At 47.9% G+C, this 20,758-nt stretch overlaps 7 protein-coding genes across 7 annotated transcripts; 3 read left to right on the top strand and 4 right to left on the bottom strand.

Annotated features, from left to right (window-relative positions):
* Nucleotides 1-1,388: 1,388 nt before the first annotated feature.
* BJ212DRAFT_1267352 (uncharacterized protein) lies at nt 1,389-2,332 on the top strand (the record flags this gene model as incomplete). Its single annotated transcript, XM_041330654.1, has 2 exons — nt 1,389-1,527; nt 1,587-2,332. 2 exons carry the CDS (start codon nt 1,389-1,391, stop codon nt 2,330-2,332), a joined length of 885 nt encoding a protein of 294 aa, XP_041195287.1.
* Nucleotides 2,333-4,389: 2,057 nt separating this feature from the next.
* Nucleotides 4,390-6,388, top strand: BJ212DRAFT_1567871 (major facilitator superfamily domain-containing protein; the record flags this gene model as incomplete). The annotated part of the gene is made up of 9 exons (XM_041341993.1): nt 4,390-4,572; nt 4,708-4,895; nt 4,949-5,035; nt 5,090-5,134; nt 5,190-5,279; nt 5,334-5,714; nt 5,765-5,881; nt 5,933-6,073; nt 6,131-6,388. 9 exons carry the CDS (start codon nt 4,390-4,392, stop codon nt 6,315-6,317), a joined length of 1,419 nt encoding a protein of 472 aa, XP_041195286.1. The 3' UTR covers nt 6,318-6,388.
* Nucleotides 6,389-6,770: 382 nt separating this feature from the next.
* On the bottom strand, nt 6,771-7,516 carry BJ212DRAFT_1342820 (uncharacterized protein). The gene is made up of 4 exons (XM_041335202.1): nt 7,383-7,516; nt 7,277-7,330; nt 7,170-7,220; nt 6,771-7,111 (listed from the first exon to the last, which is right to left on the bottom strand). Exons 1-4 carry the CDS (start codon nt 7,488-7,490, stop codon nt 7,019-7,021), a joined length of 306 nt encoding a protein of 101 aa, XP_041195285.1. The 5' UTR covers nt 7,491-7,516; the 3' UTR covers nt 6,771-7,018.
* Nucleotides 7,517-8,178: 662 nt separating this feature from the next.
* On the bottom strand, nt 8,179-9,489 carry BJ212DRAFT_1342814 (putative Asp/Glu racemase). The gene is made up of 2 exons (XM_041335201.1): nt 9,372-9,489; nt 8,179-9,317 (listed from the first exon to the last, which is right to left on the bottom strand). The coding sequence occupies exon 2, from the start codon at nt 9,036-9,038 to the stop codon at nt 8,307-8,309; it is 732 nt and encodes a 243-aa protein (XP_041195284.1). The 5' UTR covers nt 9,039-9,317; nt 9,372-9,489; the 3' UTR covers nt 8,179-8,306.
* Nucleotides 9,490-13,985: 4,496 nt separating this feature from the next.
* On the bottom strand, nt 13,986-14,612 carry BJ212DRAFT_1267125 (histone H3; the record flags this gene model as incomplete). Its single annotated transcript, XM_041330634.1, has 5 exons — nt 13,986-14,037; nt 14,092-14,155; nt 14,212-14,266; nt 14,325-14,477; nt 14,532-14,612. Coding segments are annotated over 5 exons (405 nt in total), but the record flags the coding sequence as incomplete, so codon positions are not given.
* Nucleotides 14,613-15,342: 730 nt separating this feature from the next.
* On the top strand, nt 15,343-17,333 carry BJ212DRAFT_1446103 (WD40-repeat-containing domain protein; the record flags this gene model as incomplete). The annotated part of the gene is made up of 9 exons (XM_041338188.1): nt 15,343-15,567; nt 15,617-15,685; nt 15,743-15,847; nt 15,929-16,244; nt 16,298-16,418; nt 16,466-16,617; nt 16,664-16,919; nt 16,966-17,141; nt 17,173-17,333. The coding sequence occupies 9 exons, from the start codon at nt 15,343-15,345 to the stop codon at nt 17,331-17,333; spliced, it is 1,581 nt and encodes a 526-aa protein (XP_041195282.1).
* A 213-nt stretch (nt 17,334-17,546) lies between these two features.
* BJ212DRAFT_1064136 (putative phosphatase regulatory subunit-domain-containing protein) lies at nt 17,547-20,123 on the bottom strand. Its single transcript, XM_041328974.1, has 4 exons — nt 19,691-20,123; nt 18,102-19,631; nt 17,802-18,049; nt 17,547-17,750 (listed from the first exon to the last, which is right to left on the bottom strand). Coding segments are annotated over exons 1-4 (2,091 nt in total). The 5' UTR covers nt 20,002-20,123; the 3' UTR covers nt 17,547-17,748.
* Between the last annotated feature and the right edge of the window lie 635 nt (nt 20,124-20,758).

Raw genomic sequence — 20,758 nt, 5'->3', positions numbered from 1 at the left:
GACTAGGTTGCGATTTAATTGTCCAAGCTCCAAGGTCGAGATCATGCCTCAGGATAACAATTGACCTGATGGAAGTTTTTCACATCAAAGGCCTAAGGAAGCCGTTGGGCGCGCGCAAACCTCCAATAACGCTTGACTGCACCTGAAGGCGCTCGAGCTGCATCATGATGCCATCATATTCGCCCCGGAGGTACAAGAGGATGTGACAAAGTGCAATCACTGCAATGTGAAAGCAGGGCACAGCCACTGATTACTGACTCGCGAAGGGTACCACTCGGCCTATCTAAATCCTTTCTCATCTCCCACTGCCTCTTTTTCCCAAAGAACATTTTGCCAGTTTGCTTGGATTTTTTGAACTCTATAGCAGCAGCTGTGCCGGCTGTCTATACTTCGAAAGGCTGTGGGATTGAATCAGTGCAGGAAAATTACTCAGTTCCTGAAATTGAACCACTGCAGTCGATTTCACCATTTAGAATCATCATATACATTGAGCGCGTTCTCTAACTTTATCCGCAGGTAAAGAGGTACTGGCAATTATCTCAAGATATAGTTGACGTGATGCTCCCTTCTCAGGCCTTCTTGGGTACTCAGACCGTAGATATCGGCACAATCTCTTCAAATCTATCCTTCAACGACCTCAAGTTGGGTCTGTGCCACACGTCCCGAGTTACTTGTGTATTAATAAGTGTAACCTGGGTTTCCTTGCATTTCCTGTGAGGCGAATTCTATACCTTGATGTTTTAATCCTGAATTGATGCATTTATTAGTTTCGGTCAGTGACGGCGTGACACACCCAACAATCACATTTATATCTAGAAGACCAGCCCGAAATGCTTTATGACTCGCCTGAGACAGCTAATACTCCCTTCATACCTCCCCTTCCCTCTCCCGAAAGTCTCGCGCCGCCCGTCATTCCTCCAGCACCTCAGAACCACAACCCGCCTGCGTGGGCTCAACAGCCCCGCACGCCAGGGCAGTACCCATATTACCCTCCGACACCGTACAATACCACGCCATTTATTCCTCCCATACCCAGCGCACATTCCACTCCCGCCATGCCTCAAAGCTCCTACTTCCCCCCTCCTGCTAATCTTCCAAACATGTATGGAGCGCCACCTGGTAATGGATTCTCGGCTGATTATACTGGATATCCCAACGGCAACCCTTCACCTTATGTGCCTACCCAACCTCCTCCGGGCACGCCTTGGGCAGCGCCAGGGACAGGGTACACGTTCCAGCAACCGCTACCGCCAGGTCCTCCCGGCTGGGGTCCCCAACTAGGGGCGTACACGCCCGCGGGATATCCTATGCCAGGGGCATTTCCTACTCCTGCAGGACCGTGGGGGATGCCTCTACCTGGTGGGCCGCCTGGCATGCCACCATCGAACATGTATGCTGGTCACACACCATGGGTGCACCCAACTGCACCGCCCCCTGCACCACCACAGCCGCCTGACACTGCTCGTGCGAACTTCCGGTGGACGAGCAGTGCGGACCGTATCGACCCTTTTGCAGAAGGGCCACATTGTAGGCACCCCATATTCGGGCTGAGATGGATGTTTTCTGATTCGGTATCATTTTATTAGACGGGCCCGTTCTTGAACCTTTTCTTGTAAGGGCGGTATCTGCAACGATTAGTGTCAATCCCCTCCTATCTCCACCCACAGACTCGCATGAAGACTACCTCCGCTGGAACATGATTTTCCCAACGAGTACTTGTTATCGCACAACCGGGCCAAAGCGTTCGTGGATCAAAGGGCGCGAGGCACCCGCCACGTTCCCGCGCCTGTCATACATCCGCATCATCTCACGTTCATTCCCGTGGATGATCTCTGTCAAAGCCAGACGCCGAAACATTGGTGTGACTTGTGGCGAAGTGATCGAAACCCTTTCTGCATATTTTCAAGGGGACGTCGCAAAAAAGGAGTACGAGGGCGTTTCAACCCGTCGTCGACGGGAGATTTGGCAAGCGTATCAATATAACCGCTCAACGGACAGCAACGTCCCCGGCGGCCACCTGGGCGAGCAGCTGAGACGCCTTGATTGGCTCTGTAGTAATTCGAGGTGGGGAGGCCTTGTTCGTAATGATGAATTCATTAAAGAGGCTTGTGGAGACGTCTTGCCTTGCACTTTCGAGCTTAAATGCGTCCCGAGCTATCCGCTTACTCCAGAGGAAGCTAGTGAGCAGCAACGGATCGCGCGGCATGCTGAAAACCGTTCTCGTTCTCGCCCAAATTCTCGTCCAAGGTCAATGGGGTCTCAATCTAATTCTAATGAAGGGCTTGACACCACAGATACTACTACTGAGGAGGATGAGGAGGAGTATGATTGATTTTTTTTGCATGAACAAGACACATTACGCGGATTTCTTGTTCTTGTTTTGTGGGGTTTTCCCTTCATAGTGTTTGATATTGTAGCCGTGATCTTTTTGGCCCATTTATTCTTCATATATTGTTGCCCTATTTTCGCTGTCCAACAGCCAACGGCTTGGAACGGAGCTTACTTTACTCTTTTACATGCTGCAACAATAAATCAACTTTCTCAGAAAAGTAATGATTCTCTACGCTGGTAATATATCAAGCAACTACTTCATAGGTTTCAAGTCCCGACATACGTTCGCAAGGAGCATCATGATGGCTGCGGCATGCAGACTTAACAGTTATAAAAACAGCAAACTAGTCAGAAACATATGTTACAAGTCTTACGGCGTTGATATTCGAAGCTCCATACGGGGGGTGAGGGGTGAGGATAATATTTGGAGGTAAGATGAAGAGTGCTAGTAAAAAAAAAACATGTTACGTAATTGCTACAGGATGTGGTCCTGAGGCCTGATTCCCGATTCCCACGGTAGTAGGAGATGCTTCTGTCTGAATCATACCGTTGAATCTGTATAAGCAGCACGTCTATTGACAATACTATGGTCTTTTATTTCATTGTCGTCTTTTCTCCTGCTTCTTCGTAAGTCATGTGTCCTATATTTCTGTTCCCCCTCCCTCACCGTCCAACAGTGTATGATCGTGTCGAAAGTACTGTCCATCACATTCAGTTGCGCATGTGCTCTCAGACTACCCATATACTATGATGCTGTTCATTACCCTGAATACCATCTATTATGCTTTACTTCTCCCGAAAGCCTTCGTTCTTGACTGTGACGAGCTGTTATCGAACATAGCCACGTTTGTAGTTCATGCAATACGTGATTAATTTATTCGCAGGTTGTATTTCCTTTGACAGCAACTCAGTTGCAGTGATTGACCACCACATTTCGGGTGTGTTCTCCCTATCCCTCTTTTTTAATTCCAATTTCTGTCCTTTGCAGAGATACACTCTATGTAGGACAATATTTTCTAGTCTAAGGGACCTCCAGTGTCCCTATCGCATCTCTGGGTGCACGAATGCCCTGTTGTGAGGCGTACCCCAACAGTCCGCCGTTCCTGCCGCCCGTTTTAGACGCGCCACCCATGCTGATGAGATGACTTTGTATGTACATGCGTTGTTGAGTGGGTCCACCGTAACATTTCTATACACGTACGTTTTCTCTCTTAATGCATTTGAAGCTTCTACTTACACTAGTAGAAAAGATGGTGGCGGGACAGGAAAATGGAAAGTGGAAAGGCCTGGCGGAGTCGGGAACCGGCGCGCCAGGCCTAGGAGTGATACGATCCATTTAGATCGTACGATGATTTGCTGGAGGTCAATTTGACATGCGAATACAAGTTGGGATAAGTAACCAAGCATAGATAGAAAGATCATACTTGGTTGATCGCCGCTGGTGACTGGGTTTGAAATTTCTTTCTACACAACTCATAGGAAGTCACTAATCCAACTACACAGAACTCATTACGGTGTGAGCAAGGACTTAGTACTTCGTCTGGCCGTACCCTGCGCTCAGAGGCCAAGGACCTTAGCTAAGCTGAGGTAGACTTGCTTTCAGTTTGCACTACACCGAGTCCAACACGTTACCCTAATCTCGACCGCAGCATGTGACTCCTCCCTCCCCCCCATCAACGTCATATGGCACTGCAATACTGCGATATCTCGGATGGTTACGCTGAACGTGCGGGTTTCGGTACGCAGTTATAGCTCCACAAACACCGCGGGTTCGGACACCCTATCTCCGCCGAAAAAAATGTATACTACAATCGAGACAGGTCTGTCCAGACACCTTCAAGCTCGAACATGGTTGTTACTAGTTAGTGGTTGACGCTTTTCCAACATAGAGGTTCACCGTTGGCACGTTGCACCCAAAGGGACGACTAGCGTTTTTTTGTTACCGCCTACTGCGGCGCAAAGGACAATCTCGAAGCGCATTCTATCGATATGAAATTGGTTTGTGTATATGAAGAATACAGATCTATCTGGGGCATTCTCACATTCACCACTACCTCCATGTCAATTGGCCATTCAGACGCTGCATCGATCCTGCCCTCAAAGGAGCATGTAGACTACGAAGAACTCGATCTCGACATAGAATTCGGTGGTCTAGAGGCGCGCAATAAGCTGGAGCGCAAACTTTTATGGAAACTCGACCTGCATATGTCAATCCTGGTTCTGATCTACATCCTCAATTATGTGAGCGACTTCGTGTCAAGTTGTCTTGTCTCTATCTCACTCTGATACCAGATTGATAGGATTAATGTCAGGTACGTCTTTGTCATACATCGCTGACGCACCGTTCACAAAGCACAAAGTACGGTGCGCTCAGAGCTCACCACCGACCTTCATCTCGAGGGTCAACAGTATGCGACGCTCTTGTCTATTCTCCTTGTCGGATATATTATCATGCAGACCCCCTCTAACATGTTTCTCAATTACATTGGGAAGCCGTCGCTTTATCTGCCTGCTTGTATGGTTATTTGGGGAGTCGTATCGGCTTTGACTGGGATTACTACAAAGTATGACCGATCATTGATGTCTGACTGACTACTGACCATAGTACTCATAATAGCTTTGTCGGAGTGCTCCTTACGCGGTTCTTTCTCGGCTTCGTGGAAGCAGCATTTTTTCCTGGGGCCGTATTCTTGATTTCAAAGTGGTTTGTGGGATATCGAGTATACTATCGGCGGGCGCCCTGAAATCCAATGTGCAGGTACAAGAGAACAGAAATAGGTGTCAGATTAGCCATCCTCTATTGGTAAGGATGCCACTATGCTGGCGAACAAATATATTTATCGACAGCACCTTTACAGTGGGAACATTATTAGCAATGCCTTCGGAGCTCTCATTGCATCAGGTGTTCTTGTGAACATGAACAACGACCTCGGACAAGCCGCATGGAGGTAATTCAGTTGAACTAATTTAATGAGGGATTCGGTCTGAATCTCATTGCTAAGGTGGCTTTTCTACATTGAAGGAGCTCTAACTATCTCTGTTGCGATAATTGCTGTCTTTATTTTGCCGGACTTTCCGACAAACACGAAGTGGCTTTCTGATGACGAGCGTCGGCTTGCGTTGAAGCGTATGGAGGAGGATGCTGGTGTCGGAGACCAGTCAGAGACTGAGCATGGGGGTCGCGGTCACGGTTTTTACCTCGCTGTCATCGACTGGAAAGTGTGGTGGTTCTCGTTGATATGTGCTGTTCAAGCGGTAGCACTGTCCTTCACTGTCTATTTCCCCACTCTTACTGCGACACTTGGGTACAACCCAACGGTGACGCTGCTCCTTGTTGCGCCCCCCTTCGTCTTTGCTGCCATTATCGCATTCGTATGGACCAGGTAAGCCTCTATCTAAGGTGATCTAGAAACTGATATGAACAACTTTTCAGGCACTCTGATAGAACACAGGAACGGTTCTACCACATGGGCGCATCAAACATTGTTGCTATCATTGGGTTCATTATTTCAATGTGTACCATGAACACTGCTGCCCGATACTTGTCATTGTAAGTACACGATTTAATTTCGGACGTATCACTGATGTTAGCCGTCATTAGGTTCCTCATTGCGCAGGCCTATGCAGGAATTATGTTGTTGGTCGCATGGATCAGCACCTCATTTCCTCGACCGCCGTCAAAGCGTGCAGTGTGTTTTTCGCTCATCAATTCGCTTCAGCAACTCGGCAGTATTGCAGGGTCGTGAGTAGTTTCATCAATCGTATGATGGTAAGAATTCATTAACAAGGCTGATTGCAGGTACGCCTGGCCATCCATTTGGGGCCCTACCTATCGGTACTCGTATGCTATTTGCCTCGCCGCTAGCTGTACTACAATTATAATGAGCTGGATTTTCCGGCAGCATCTGAAGACATTGAACACGAAGCTGGGGAAAGAAGAGCAGGATAAGGGAGTTAAAGAAAAAGGATTCCGCTATATTCTGTAATAGATGACGTGGTGATCTGCAAGCTGGTAAATCTACGAACAGCCATGTACTAGTGACGTTTAAAAGGTTCCGTTTTCCATTGTCCGTGCTCCCATCGACTTGCAAACGATGGCATAAATAGGCATATGATATCGGATTGCAAGGCTGTCGGCTTGCTACATAAAATTACAAGTACTTAGGTCTCCCTTTGCAGTCCGTCCACCAGGGGCAACGGGTCTAACGGGCCGGGCGACCCGTTTCCCCTGGTGGACGGACCGGGCTCTGCGAGGTCCTATGTTTTCTCTCCACTTCTTAATGTACTACTGACACAGCGAGTCGGCACATTGTTCGTGCTCTTCAGACCGATAGCACTGAGTACTTGAGTCTATGCATGGTAACTGATCGAGCTTATCAGTACATTATGAGTAGGCCTCAACTTTCTCAATCTCATTGTTTATTTAATTTTTAACACTTGATGACGTGACGATCGACGATGGACATTAAATCGGACTTGATCACAGTTTCGGGCTTCTCTGGTTCAGCACAACATTGAGGGCATAATCCCCACCAACGAATACAGAATAAAGTAGTGATACGAGGCACTACAAGAGAAATTGTTCAGTACAATGTGTTATGATATTTAACCCATAAGCCTCGTACCACGTTTAAATAAATGAAGCCATTAGAAAAAGGGTTTAATGACAACTCGTCAGCTCTCTAGTTCACTTGTCGGCAGAAATGGAATCATCATTTCTATCATGCATGCCTATGAAGAAGTCGGGATGTTCAGGGCACATGTCAGGTATTGCAGACGCCTGACAGACCATCGTGTTAAATATATATATAGTGAGCCAGAACCGGGAGAAGACTCACATCCAGGAAGGCCGGATATTGTTTTTCGGTGTCCTTTTTCTTTGTGATGCGCTAGAGGGGAGTTGTGAGTTACCACAATATGTACAGGTTAGAAACAAATAACTTACCTGAAGGACTGAGCGCACGAAAGAGCGACGGGGGCTTTTGGATGGAAGGTTGGACTAGACATGCGTGAGGGGGAATTCAGGTAAGGTCAGGAGAGGAAGAACATACCTGCATGTTTTCTATGATCATCAAAGTTGAAGAAGGGTTTAGTGTTTCAATACGTCGAAGCAGTAAGAGATGATGGGTGAAGTTGTGAATAAACTTGAGAAACAACATGGTGGCTTATATACGAAATGGTAAGGCCCAGGCATGGTGTGGAAAGTAGGAGCGTGGAGGTCTAAGTACATGTGGAAGTGTGGAAGAATGGTGGCTTAACAAGAGTCACCGTACCAACAAGTCCAGCCATAGGTCCAAATGAAGACAGTAGAACAATGAAAAAGGTGGTTGTGTACGATAGCGCTCCGACAAGTGGCCATCTTGGCTCTTTGGTGAGACTCAGATTCTTGAGCATGACTCAGAGGCAGAATGCCCACAGATATCTCCAGTCGATTGTGCTATCTTAGGGGTGGACCAACGTGTAGGTTCGTTACATAAGGTCTTCGAACTTGGAAGTGGGTGTTTCATTGAAAGGTGGGTTGGCCCATCCAGCGCATCAGTGGTGCATGTGATATATTGATAGTTCAGTTGGTGAAGAATAACGGTCTCCACTTAAGAGAGACAGAACTCCGGAAGTGAGTCCGAAGGAACTTCGCGTCGGCAACATGCCTAGGGGCAGGTTATATCAGTCTGACCTCTGCCTGGCGAATCATAATTCATGTTGCGAACACAGTTCGGCCCTTGCCAGTCAGTGAACCGGTGAAATTTTGATAAGAGCATGTATATTAGAATTGTGAAGCGGAAGTCGACAGCTTCAAGAATTTTTGAAAGTAGAAGAGTCGTGGGAATTTCAACGTGCAGGTTCCGCCTTCAAACCGATTTTACAATTCGTGTGATCATCATTTCAAGTCGATTCCGTTGCGACTATATATCGCACATTTTTCGTAGATCATCTTCAATGCATCAGAACAATTATTGTCATGTTTATCAATTTAATCATGCCTCCTGGAATATTCTCCCCCACCCTTTAATCGCTTTCGTATCTACCCCACACTGCCTTAACATATCCCAAGTGACGGTAGTGACAGTATCCAACACTGGAACGCCATACTTTGCCTCCCAAAGCTCAACCTTATGCGCCGCTAACAGATTCGTGCAGAACGTCGAAACAGCCTCCGCTCCCCCCTCAACCACTTGCCCTACCAACCTCTCCAATACAACCTCTCCAATCAGGGCAAAGTCAGCGTTCTTCTCAATGCGCAGGTGGCGTTCCATCTTCGAGGTGATCTTCATCCCAATGGCGTTGTAGTTCTTCACAATTCTCTCCTGGACGTCATCTAGATAAGGCGTGACCAGTCCAAGCTTCTTGACCTTAAAAATATCCAAAGCCTTGTTCAAAGCCAATACGGAGGTAGTGGCGGGGATACCCGTGGCTTTGGTAATGGCTTCGCAGAGTTTTTCGTCACTCTCGAATCCCATCCATCCTGCTGCTGTTCCGCTCCAGCCTATCATATCAACTTCGGCATGGGCAAGTAGTTCAGCGGCTTGCATGATGACTGAGTGGTCGAACTGGGCGAGACCTCTGGTTGAGAGACTGATCGCCGTGACTGGGAAACGGGAAAAATGAACGGAGACATTCGGAATGGAGGAAACGGTCTGGAAAGTGAGAGGTTCCAACGCGGTATTTGAAGAAGGCGTGAGAATGCCGAGACGGATTTGTTTTGACATGGCTCAAACGCTGACCAGGTGAAAATTCACGGTGTACAGAAGTTCGACTTGTTGTGAAGAAAGACGAGATAATGTATATGACAGAACTGATATAGGGACTTGCAACCTAACACGTGAGTTTTAATGAATCGAAGATCCTCCCCGACGGGCGACCGAGTCATGATCTGCTGATCCAAGCTGACTTAGGTCTTATCGCCAAGGCTAAAGTACTGGGCAGATATTCCTGTCTGTCCAGTCGTGCAATCGTTATCTCTTGGGTTGCCCGACCCCCGGACGGTAAAGGATGCTATGTGGAGCGTAGTAGGATGATAAGTTAACTGACTTGTTCAGGTATTGTACACCTTCAGCCCCCCTCTCAAACGAGGGGCCCCACATATTAGAACGCATAACCAGTGGAATCAGGGGGTGATTTGTAGTGAATCGGTTTCAGGAAGAGCAGTGATAAGGTTCGAGAGCGTTGATATGTCGAAGTGCAAGGTGATCATAGTGCAACAACAACTAAGATGCAAGCTATACTCATTGTTGAAGGTGACGGACCGCAATCGGCGATTATTTTGTGCGTTTTGTGTGCTTTGACCGGTGTGTATACTAAAGTACGGTTCTTTAGATATCTCTGCATTGTGGGGAGGGGCGGCTATGCATAGATATTCGGGGTTAAAAAGTCATCCTGGACCTTAATATGGCAGGATGTATGAAGGTGGGAGTCATCAGAAAATTTTGCGTAACATCCAGATCGTCCCGCAGACGATGCTCCAGGTGGATTCTATATGCATGGTGTACTAACCTTGCGTCCCCATAACAGGACATCCGAGTCTTTAGTAGACACTTTGCCCCTCAGTACTATCAACGTGAAGTATGGCATTTCAGGCCTCATATACATCGATTGGAGGTCAACCAAGGCTCGTCGCGTCTCTTGTCAAATTCGCAATATGAGTGACTCGGCAGAAGGATCCCTCCTATGTCAACGTTATGTTATTCTTCCAACTAATTAAAGTTGCTGTCAACAATGAAAAAACGTTGAAGTAAGCGAGTTCTTCGAGCCGCTGAGTAAGTCACATTGTCGAATTGGACTGGTGACTCTCGGTTGACCTTCAGTCGATGTATGTGGCCTGTGAGGCTGAAACGCCGCGCTTCACATTGGGAGCTCGTAGACGGGCCATGAAATGTCTTCAGGGTGTTGCTCGTTCGTGGGTGGTTAGCTGTAAGCACGCTGGCTTACTTGAGTTTCCATAATCAGTACATATACTGTCGCTGATGCTGAAAGCTAAGCTTTCAGTATTTCACCTTTTGGTGTAACGGTTATGCGGGCGGCAGTCTGACCATGTTACATTAGCGTACCAATGCAATAAGATATTAATTAACGATTTGTTTGACCTATTTATCTTTCAAATCTACTTTCGAACACATACAGTACCACAACGAAACTGAAACAAGAAAACATATTCTGCCGCTCCCTGCGGAGTACCGATGACTGTTAATCAGACCGAACATTTTCCTTGCTACACACTGCTGATTGAAATATGCCCGAAAGCAATTGACGACATGCCAGTTGCTGAATGCCAGTCGCCCACGAGCTTAGCGTTATGTGCCCGAATGCTAAGGATCAGGCGTGGTCCTAGCACAAACCTGTGCACGAGCAAGGAAATTTGACAAACACAAAGATACATCCGAAATTCCAGGGAAGATGTGTCCTATAGAAATTATGAACCGTGGATGCAAGCAAAGGTGAGAGAGGGGTCTGCGTACCGCGGAAATGATTGAAAACAAACGGCTGAGCTCAAAACAAGAAATAGCAAAAAAGCTAGCGCGTGCGAAAGGTCAGCGAAAAAAGGGACTACATTCACATTATGAGCTTACGTTGCAAAGTAAATTAAATGAGTTTTCATTAACACCGTGAAACAATCCCCAATAAGCCCTCCTGCCGAATATCGGTGCAGTTCACGGAAGTGTTTTACAGTAATCCGAACTGCGAGACACAGTGCGAGAACCTGCCACACAGCGTTGAGTGTCCAAATGATGGTACACACAAGTGTGCTATCTCCCTTGTAGTTAAAGTTACAATGATAGGTTCCGGAGAGAATGAACACCTCTAGTATTCGTGAATGAGCCTGATGCATTTAAGTCCGTGATCCATCATTTAACTCACCCCCTGAAACAAGCCTCATTGCGAGTGTGGCCATTACTCCGTTATAGATATTCATAGCCAAGAAGATGACAACGAGAAATGCCAGCACATTTCTAGATCGCTGATACATGGCATGTAAGCGAGCGATCACGACGACTTGTGTGACGTTTCAGTCGAGTGGATATAGCTGAAGTCTTGGAGACAAATCGCTCACCACCTAGCATTACATGCCCGACCACACTCATCCAATCTAGTGCAGCATGCATAATTAGGCCTGATAAATCCAGTTGGTCATCAGCCTCAGAGGATCACGCTCGAAACAAACTCACAGCTGTGGCAGTCATTGTCTCGAACCAACAAGCTAGTAGAGAATCTTACTCACCCCTGCATTGGAATAGATTAATTAGACGAAAATGGCTGGCATTGGTGGAAAATGCTCACTGCATCTGTCCCCGAAATTGTCGGAACATATACTGTATATCGCCAGTCAGAAGAGGAAAAAATAGTGTGTGAGGAGATATACATAGTATGCCGACGCTGATTGCAAGAATGGCTGATTAGCACAACACCATTTGCTCAGTAGCCTTCCAGACATACATAGCAGATAGTAATCCAAGATAGCGCACCTAGGATATCTTCTAGTCAGCACAGCGTTCGGTCGCACATATACCACGAACTACATACACTCAAATACAAAAATGTCATGAGGGACCAGCGTTGCCTCTGTCGCGAATTAATGACTATCCCGTTCTGACGCGAGCCTCGGCTTACCCAGACCAGTTCAACCTTCAAAACTGTTCTTAGCGAGATGGCTGCTTTGTTAATGGCATAAACCCACCTCCTGTCCGAATGTGAGTACTGAAGAGACTATGAGATTATCAGCCGCCCCCGAAATCTATCTTGCTCACCCCAATCGTACATCACCCCAGCAGAGGCAGCAACTGCGAAACCGCAGTCAAGGTTAGACCGAGACATTACCGCCATGATCAGACTAGTTCTACACGAACCTATAAGATAGCTGAGAAAGAGAGCCGAATCGATAGCTGGCCACCAAGAGGGGTCATTTGAGACTACGGTCATGTTTCCAGAAAATGTATCGATGTGGGAGGGCGCGAACTTGATCGGCATACGATGATTATCTCGTGCTAGATATACCCATAATGAAGTGCTTTTATGGAAGGCCAGAAGATTAAAGATCGCGACGGGATGGTGTTAGTTCCTGCCTTTGTTAACTAACCGGAGTAAGCATTCTCGCATGAAATCGACTAGAAACGTGGATCAATCGATGCCAGAGTTCGATTAAATCAAAGTAGACGTTGATAATGAAGCTGTAAAGCAGCGAAGAACGTAAAGAACGAACACGGCAATATTTCAGTCCTTAGTAGTGTCGAGGGCAAAACTGCTTTTGGCCGAATTTTGACCAAGTGCCGGCACAACTGGCACTTGGCGCATCGGCAAAACCTGGCAAAACTCCTAGGCGCACTGCATCAACGTGACGACGATTCATGATAAACCATAACAATGTGTAACATGGTCAGACTGCCGCCCGCATAACCGTTACACCAAAAGGTGAAATACTGAAAGCTTAGCTTTCAGCATCAGCGACAGTATATGTACTGATTATGGGAACTCAGGTAAGCCAGCGTGCTTACACCATACTACCATCGACTCCTTACTTGAACGTCGTACCACCTACGACCTGACGGTCGGTCCTACTCGGCAACCGTCCGTTTGCATTTCATGTGATTCCCGCTACCGGAGTAGTGGTGATGATGCGGTTCGTGATTCGACCCGTGTCGTTGTCATTTTTGCATGATTACAATGTGCCGTGGACTGTTGCCGATTATTATGGTGTGGCTGTGGAGTCTACGCTTGGGCCGGTTCGCGTTCCTACTTTCGACGGTTGGTACTACAATGTGATGAAGGAAAGGAACGGGCCAACATTAAACAGAACGCGTCATCCAGACAACAAACCACAACCACGAACAAATAAACGACAAGATGGCTTATGTAAAGCAATAGATAACCAGTCACAACTGGACCGAATTCTAGCTAGCAAAACGCAAAGGATTGTTTTACAGTGTCAATGACTATATAATAGACTTGCTTGTCCAAAAAAAAAAATCGGTAGCGGGCTTTGCCGTGCGCGGCCAAACGCGTTATATTATGATGTACATACGTTGCGGCAGCCTAAGGAGTCGTCTGTCGGACTTCCACGAAGCTTCCACCATGACAGCAACATCATGCTCGCAACGTGATCTCTCCTCTATATACCATAGATAGATGAATGAATGAAGATAGTTCCTGCTATACTGCGTGGTCTGTGGCTGCTCTCCCTTTTCTAACATTGGAGTGGGGGACCCCTAGGCGAGGAGCGGAGTAGCGGCCGGGTAACACCGTAGCTTAGTCAGCCACTCAGTGTCTTTCGGGCTTTGTCCGGTAGCGTAGTGCTCTTCACCACTTTACCTTGAGGCTTGCTCGCAATACGCAGGCACACAGTCGCGGATACACCGCTCAAACGTCACCCTCGCAGGCTTAGGCTTGACTAGTTGCTCTTTCAAACTCACCCAGACAATCACGAAAACCTGGTAAAGTGCAGTAATGTCGCAAGGCATGATTTGACATTTGTTTCGTAAGGATACTAAGAGCTAGGTTCGAGTCCCGACATACGTTCATAAGGAACGAGCCATATAGTACATGTAGATCCTAAGCTTAATAAAAGCATATTTAAACGAGGCAAGAGGGATGAATGCAGGCACTTCAAATAAATTCTACGAAACGCGTATGAATCGAAATTAACATTTAGTCGAGTGGTTGGTAGATTAGGAACGTTCGCCCCGGAGACGACGAGCGAGAGCGAGATCCTTGGGCTGACTGCGAAAATGTGTGAGCAACTAAACTATTAGTGACTTAGAGGATGAAGCTTACATGGTGACCCTCTTAGCGTGAATGGCAGCCAGATTGGTGTCCTCAAAGAGAGATACCAGATAAGCTGCATAAGCAAACATGCATGAACTAGAGTGATAGTCCGAAGATGCATCGACTTACCCTCGCTAGCCTCTTGCAGGGCAAGAACAGCGGATGACTGGAAGCGGAGGTCAGTCTATAAGTGGTTAGCAATGTCAGCATTTGTATCACATGCAAGCGAAATATGGTCATACCTTGAAGTCCTGGGCGATCTCGCGCACGAGCCTCTGGAAGGGGAGCTTGCGGATGAGCAGCTCGGTGGACTTCTGGTACCTCCTGATTTCACGGAGGGCGACTGTGCCAGGTCTGAAGCGATGAGGCTTCTTCACACCTCCAGTGGCGGCGGCCTACGATGACGACGTTAATGAGAGCCCATAGTATATATAATAGTAAATACTAACCGCAATACTCTTCCTGGTCTGCTTGGTAGCGAGTTGCTTGCGAGGAGCCTTGCCTCCTGTCGACTTACGGGCGGTTTGCTGAAGTTACCAAAAAAGGAAAGTCGTCAGAAACATATGTTACGACATTGGAAGTTCCATCGGGGCATGAGAGGGTCTTCCGGAGGATGGAAGATGCGGCTGGAACAAGAATGCGTGGTTTCAAACCTCCGTGGTGCCTTCTTTGCGAAAGAAAATCACCAAACACAGGTCTTGCGCCACAGCACCCGGCACTTGACAACATCTCCTTCTCGTGCACCGCTCACTCGGGACGATGAGCATGTCCCCTCTCCTCTCACAAAATTATATACGATAGAGTGGAACAGTATCTACATACCTTGGTACGAGCCATTTGATTGATTGTAGTGTTTGTAGGTCAGAATTTGAGATTTGAGCTCGAAGATCGCCGAGATGATGGTGGTTAGGAGGAAAGAGAGAGGGAGAAAATACACCAACACATCCTCTCTCCTTAAACCAACTGGCAGATTTTTTTGCTGGCATTTCTGACTCTGCTTTGCAGTGCCTGTGGTCAGTGCGCAACTTCACTATGATAATCTCATGGCAGGGGCGGAGTCAATAACGGAACCGTCGTCATGCGTAACAAACAGATGTAAATAAGCGCGTTTCATTTCATTGATGCGAAGTCAAGTATACGATTCATAACTTCAGCTACTGATCGTGCTACTAGCCTAGGCCTCCCATTTGTTCGAAACACGAAAAGTTGCACCAGGATTTAATGGCGCTGCCAATGCTGAGCGCGGATACATCCATACCAATGCTCTTACCTTCGAGCTCAATTCCACGTCCACCTTTACATCCTCATCTAGAATGGACACCCAAACGATATCTTTCTGATCCTCAGCCACCTCCTATGGATGATGCCAGAGTTCTTGAGCAAGAGATGGCTGCTGCCAGACAGTTGCAAGACGGGAAAGCCGTAAAGAAGACAAGACCTCGGCGGACTGTTGATTTTAATGCGGGTATGGGCAGGTGGAATCTTGTATGTAGCAACTTGATCAATACACAATTATACGTCTAATCGAGTTTAGCTACGCAAACACCGGCCTAATTCGACATATGTTCCCTCTATGCGACCCGCTCCTCCCTTCATTATTGACGTGCGAGTTTTTCTTTTCGTGGCGCGTAGCTGCTGAAGAAATCTTCGTTGTTTATAGCTACTCCCACCAATTGCATATCCCGGAAATTCTTCGACATCCTTGTGCACCAAATTTATTCACACCTCAACTAACAAGATTCGCTGTCCAGTCAATGTCGTCACAGTCCGTACCACCATTAACATTTCTTTCAAACCTCTCAAACACTATTTTAGTGGACTCCGGAAGGAAGGCGAGTACTGACAGGGCTCAACAAGTGGAGAATTTACCCTCTGGAACGGTCTCACATTTAATTTCGAGACTATTCTCCAAGCCCACGATTCCGCCGTCCGCGCCTTTCAGTTCACACACTCTGGCTCATTCCTAGCTTCTGCAGACCAGAACGGAATAATCAAGTATTTCCAACCGAATATGAATAATTTAACCGCGTGGGCCGGTCACCGTGAGGCTATTCGAGGCTTGAGCTTCAGCCCAGATGATCGCCGCTTTGCAACGGCAAGCGATGATTCAACTATCCGAATATGGTCGTTCGAAGAGAGTCGGGAAGAAAGTGTTCTTACAGGTATAAAGTTTTGTTCATCATTTAGTGGTTTGGTCCGTTGATTTTATCGCTAGGACATGGGTGGGATGTCAAGTGCGTTGAGTGGCATCCTAGCAAAGGTCTTCTAGTATCTGGAAGCAAGGATAACCAAATAAAATTCTGGGACCCGCGAACTGGAGCAGTTCTTTCAACACTGTAAGTACACCAAAGCATTTTATTGCCATCACTAACGAGTGACTTAGGCATCAGCACAAAAATACAATACAAGGCTTGGCATGGTCTCCAAACGGCAACCTTGTAGCAAGCGCCTCCCGTGATCAAACGGTCCGCGTCTTTGACATCCGCGCCATGAAGGAATTCCGCGTCCTCAGAGGCCACAAGAAGGAAGTCTGCTGTAAGCCTTGCCTACTTTCACTCCGCCGGATACTGACAAACTATAGCCGTGACATGGCACCCCGTGCACCCAATACTTGTATCTGGCGGCTCCGAGGGCGCCGTGCTCCACTGGGACCTCGGCGGCCCAGAACCCACGACCTTGCAACCTGTCACACAGCCCCGCGCCACGCTATCGCAAGCACACGATTCCAACATCTGGTCGATGGCGTTCCACCCCATGGGACATCTCTTCGTGACCGCATCAAACGATCACACCACGCGTTTCTGGTCGCGCGAGCGCCCTGGAGACGCGACATCAGTGTTTCTCCGGCGGTGGCGAGAAGCCCCCCGAAATTATAGACATGAGCGGGCAGGACGATGAGGACGACGCGATGGTCCCTGGGTTCAGCTATGGTGGCACGAACAAGTGGTGGGGCAAGGACGAGGACACAGCGGTTGGCTTGGGAGATAATGGTTATACCCAACGCGCGCCGTTTTCGGGCGACGATCCGACAAGTTCGGATGACTTTATTCCTGGGTTTGGTACAGGCGGACAATTTTGGAGGTGGCGCAGGTCCTTCGGCCGTCGCTCCGAAACAAAGTGGTCCGCTTCCCGGACAGGAAGAGATGTGGACGGCCGACTCGAGGGGTGAGGAATGGGGTAACCGCAGGGGTGGGTGGACAGGTCGCGGTAGGGGGTATCATCCCAACGGTCCTCGTAGAGGGCGGTACTGATCTCACAGGCATGGTGGAATTATCTATATCGATCGTGCTATGCTCTTAAATCTTGTCACCACAAACTGAGAGCTCGAAGATACTTGTATTGAGAAATAAGAGCTGTCCCGAGGCGTTCTATAGTACGGTGATTACGTTGTCAATCAATATATGTCAGAGGCACTACAACGCCAGAAATGCATTCTAGAAGGTTCATAACGATAGCATGAGATAGCTGAAAAGATAAACAAGGAAAATGCTTGTACGATGTGAGGAAGCCGTGTGCAAGGAAATGTGAAGAAGTGCCATAATGTACAAGTTGTCATGACTGCCATAAGATAACTCAAGTCCGTTTCATCATATGTCGGGTCGTGAATGGCAAGCCATGAACTGTAGTGTGAAACCCAGTACCGTTAGTCTATAGGTAAATTATAAGTTCTGTAGAGGAGTGAGTGCGATGCTAGCCGACGTCTCAGAGCAGACACTCACAATGGACCACTGGAATGGGGCAATCGAGCATTGGATTTCCGCGTGGAGTAGTCGAACTACTCTGACAAGTAGAGATACTATTCAAGCTACAAGAACGAGGACCATTGAAAGCAGGTTCGCGCAAGGGAGAAGAGAAATCGTGAGGAGAAGAGCGTAACAACGCTTCTACATCGGATGCAGATTGCGAACGGGTGATTAAATCAGAGGAATGATTAGTCAGTGAGCCAGGGCCAGTGAAGAAGCAGAATCTGTAATAGGGCGTCAGTCTTAAGTGTCGACTAATCCAGGACTAGAACTTGCCGGTTAAGAAATTGGCTATAGCTATCATTAAGAGAGGACTTGTCGTCGGAAGAAGTGGGTGTGCTGGGCCCCGAAGACGTAAGCGGAGTAGTTAGGGAACTCGAGTCAGACGCAGAAGCAGTGGAGTTCGCGCTATTCATCCGAGCCATATTTTGAGCAGTAAACCTGCTGAAGAGGGATGGCTGTCCTTGCACGGGATCACTGCTGCGAGTAGGGGTCCGTTCCTCAAACGGACTCAGAAGAGCAGGACCTGGAAGGGTTTTACGCGGTGTGCCACCCATTGATCTATCGAAATAGCCACGACGATGGTTGCGTTCGCGTGCTGCACGTGACTGGGGTGTTGAAAAGGGAGTATCTAGGTTTAGAGAATCTGACTGCGCAATCTGCACCTGCTCGTGTTTCTCCAGATCCCTAGATGACCCTATAGTAACGGATCGAGTATGGCGTGGCGGTATCTTATCGACGCGATAAGGAGTATGCTTCGACCAAGCACTGGAGAGCTCTGTAGGGTACGTGGGGGTCCGTACAACTGGGGAAGATAGGGGAGGAGGGCCCCCATCTTGAGCTACGTTAAGTGCAGAACCTAAATTATACCTCGCTGACAGAGGCGTTTCTGGTGTCAATGCCACGGAAGAGCGCGGCGAACGAGATGCCTGAGAAGGATCCCTATCCACTCTTGCCGACCTGACTTCGGGACCTGAACCCCCTATGAGAAACCCTGCGGTAGCGGGTGCCTTCCGCGTCACAAGCTTCCCGACGAATTTAAGCATGTAGTTGGCACCGTTGTTGTTGTCCCAGAACTGCCTACCTGCGGTAGTATACCGCAAGGCAATAAACATCGTCTTTTCCTCGATACGCGACCACATGTCATGCAACCTTATCGTGAATATGAAGATGTCAAACATGCCATCGTCCACAGATTCCACATAATGGGCGGTAACTTCGCTCGTCGTCTGCCACAAATCCAAGGTGAACCGGGCAGCAACCCATTTTTCGTACGCAATATTGCGCACTCGGACTCGTCCGGTGATGGACTTATCGCTTTGGGATAAAGTGAACCCTTGCATGATTACGTCCGCATCTTTTGGCGGGATGGATGGCATATTACGAATCTGAAGCTCGATCTGTTTCTCAGTAGAGTTGTCCGGTGGCCCACGGACGAATGAGGGGAAATCACTCTCAGTACCGCTGGTATCGGTGGCTGGGTCACGATCTCGCGACACTGCAACAGGCTTTTGCTTGGAGAGAAACAATTTGACATGCTCGAGCTTGACGTCGAAGTGTACTGCCTTCGAAAGGGTAGGCGTTGTGGGTTCACTTTGCACGACCCCACCACCCGTGCCAGTGGGAATCGACAGGCTGGGAAGCTTCGCGTGCTTGAGCGATGGTTTGATAAGCTGGCCAGACTTATTTCGAATGGATCGCGTCTGGGGGGATAGGTTCGGATTACCGGGCTGAGACTTGACGTTTGAGTTAAAATGGGGAAGCGAGCTGGAGCGCATTTCCGAAGAAAATTGACGGGCCTGTGCCCTAAACGGGGTGGGCGTTACACTCCCAGCATTGTCAAATGGTGCCTGCGTCAACCGCACCGTGTCAACATCAGATGCATCACTGAGCTCCGGCAGTTGAACACTCTTTTTGTCCGGTTGGTGTGCACGAGGACTTGAATGGTGCCTGGCCTTGACAGACAATAGTGTGGGAGATGATGAGTTGGAATTTTGCCCACGGACTCGCCGAGAGCGCGGTATAACGATGTGTGAATCGTCAGAAGGTGCGGAAGAGGTGGAAGAGGTGGAACTGGACGAGTCGTACTGATAAATATCAGTGGAAGGGAAGCGTATGGATGACTGATCCATGGTTGGATCGACAAGGCTCTTGCCGTGGTCAAGATCGCTTGCATCGAGGAAATCTGTCGTGTCGGACTCAGACCACGGACCGTGACCTAAAAATGACACCTGTTGGAGGGTCTGAGGTGAAAGACGCCCTGCATCACTGCCGTTCTGCAGAATTTGTGGGTCGGTACTAGGAAATAAAATCCGTGGCTGAGACATCTTGCGAGCCATATAATGAGTGATAGAAGAAACCCAGCAACAAAGGTTATTGATGTTCTAATGCGATTATCAAGAGCCTGTCTCGAAGAGTTAGACTATGATGAAGTGATATCAACATGAAAGCTTGCCTTTATTTGAATAAAATATGCTGTTCGATAACCACTAGATAGACTGAGACATGAGGGCCAGAAGAAAACGAAGTCAAAGTTTGCCCCCACGGAAATTGACGTCACTGGCAGCAGTGATCTAGGTGTAAATATAGGTGAAACTGGCGTGGACACAACAGAATGGCTGTCGGTGACCGATTCTAGGCGAGACTAGATGCAAGTTCCATTCGACAGGTGAGTCCGATCACATATTTGAGTCAAATGTTCAAAACTGACTATGTCACAATGGATAACGATTCAGAACACAAGTCCTAGTGGACTCTACGAACGTTAATGAGCGTAAGCGGAACCCGAACCACCTGGTAGCAGGCTGATAACAGAGGAGAGAAGGGTGGTTCTCTGTCATGGTGATACGGGATTATATATGTTGAAAATTAAATTTGAAAATCTGGCCCTACTTGAGTAAGCTCAATATCGTTGAACCTTACGGGATCCAGAA

The sequence above is a fragment of the Suillus subaureus genome (genome assembly GCF_016647635.1).
Source record: "Suillus subaureus strain MN1 chromosome Unknown BJ212scaffold_9, whole genome shotgun sequence".
NCBI classification, from domain to species: Eukaryota; Fungi; Basidiomycota; class Agaricomycetes; order Boletales; family Suillaceae; genus Suillus; species Suillus subaureus.
This window is presented reverse-complemented; position numbering and strand designations above follow the sequence as displayed.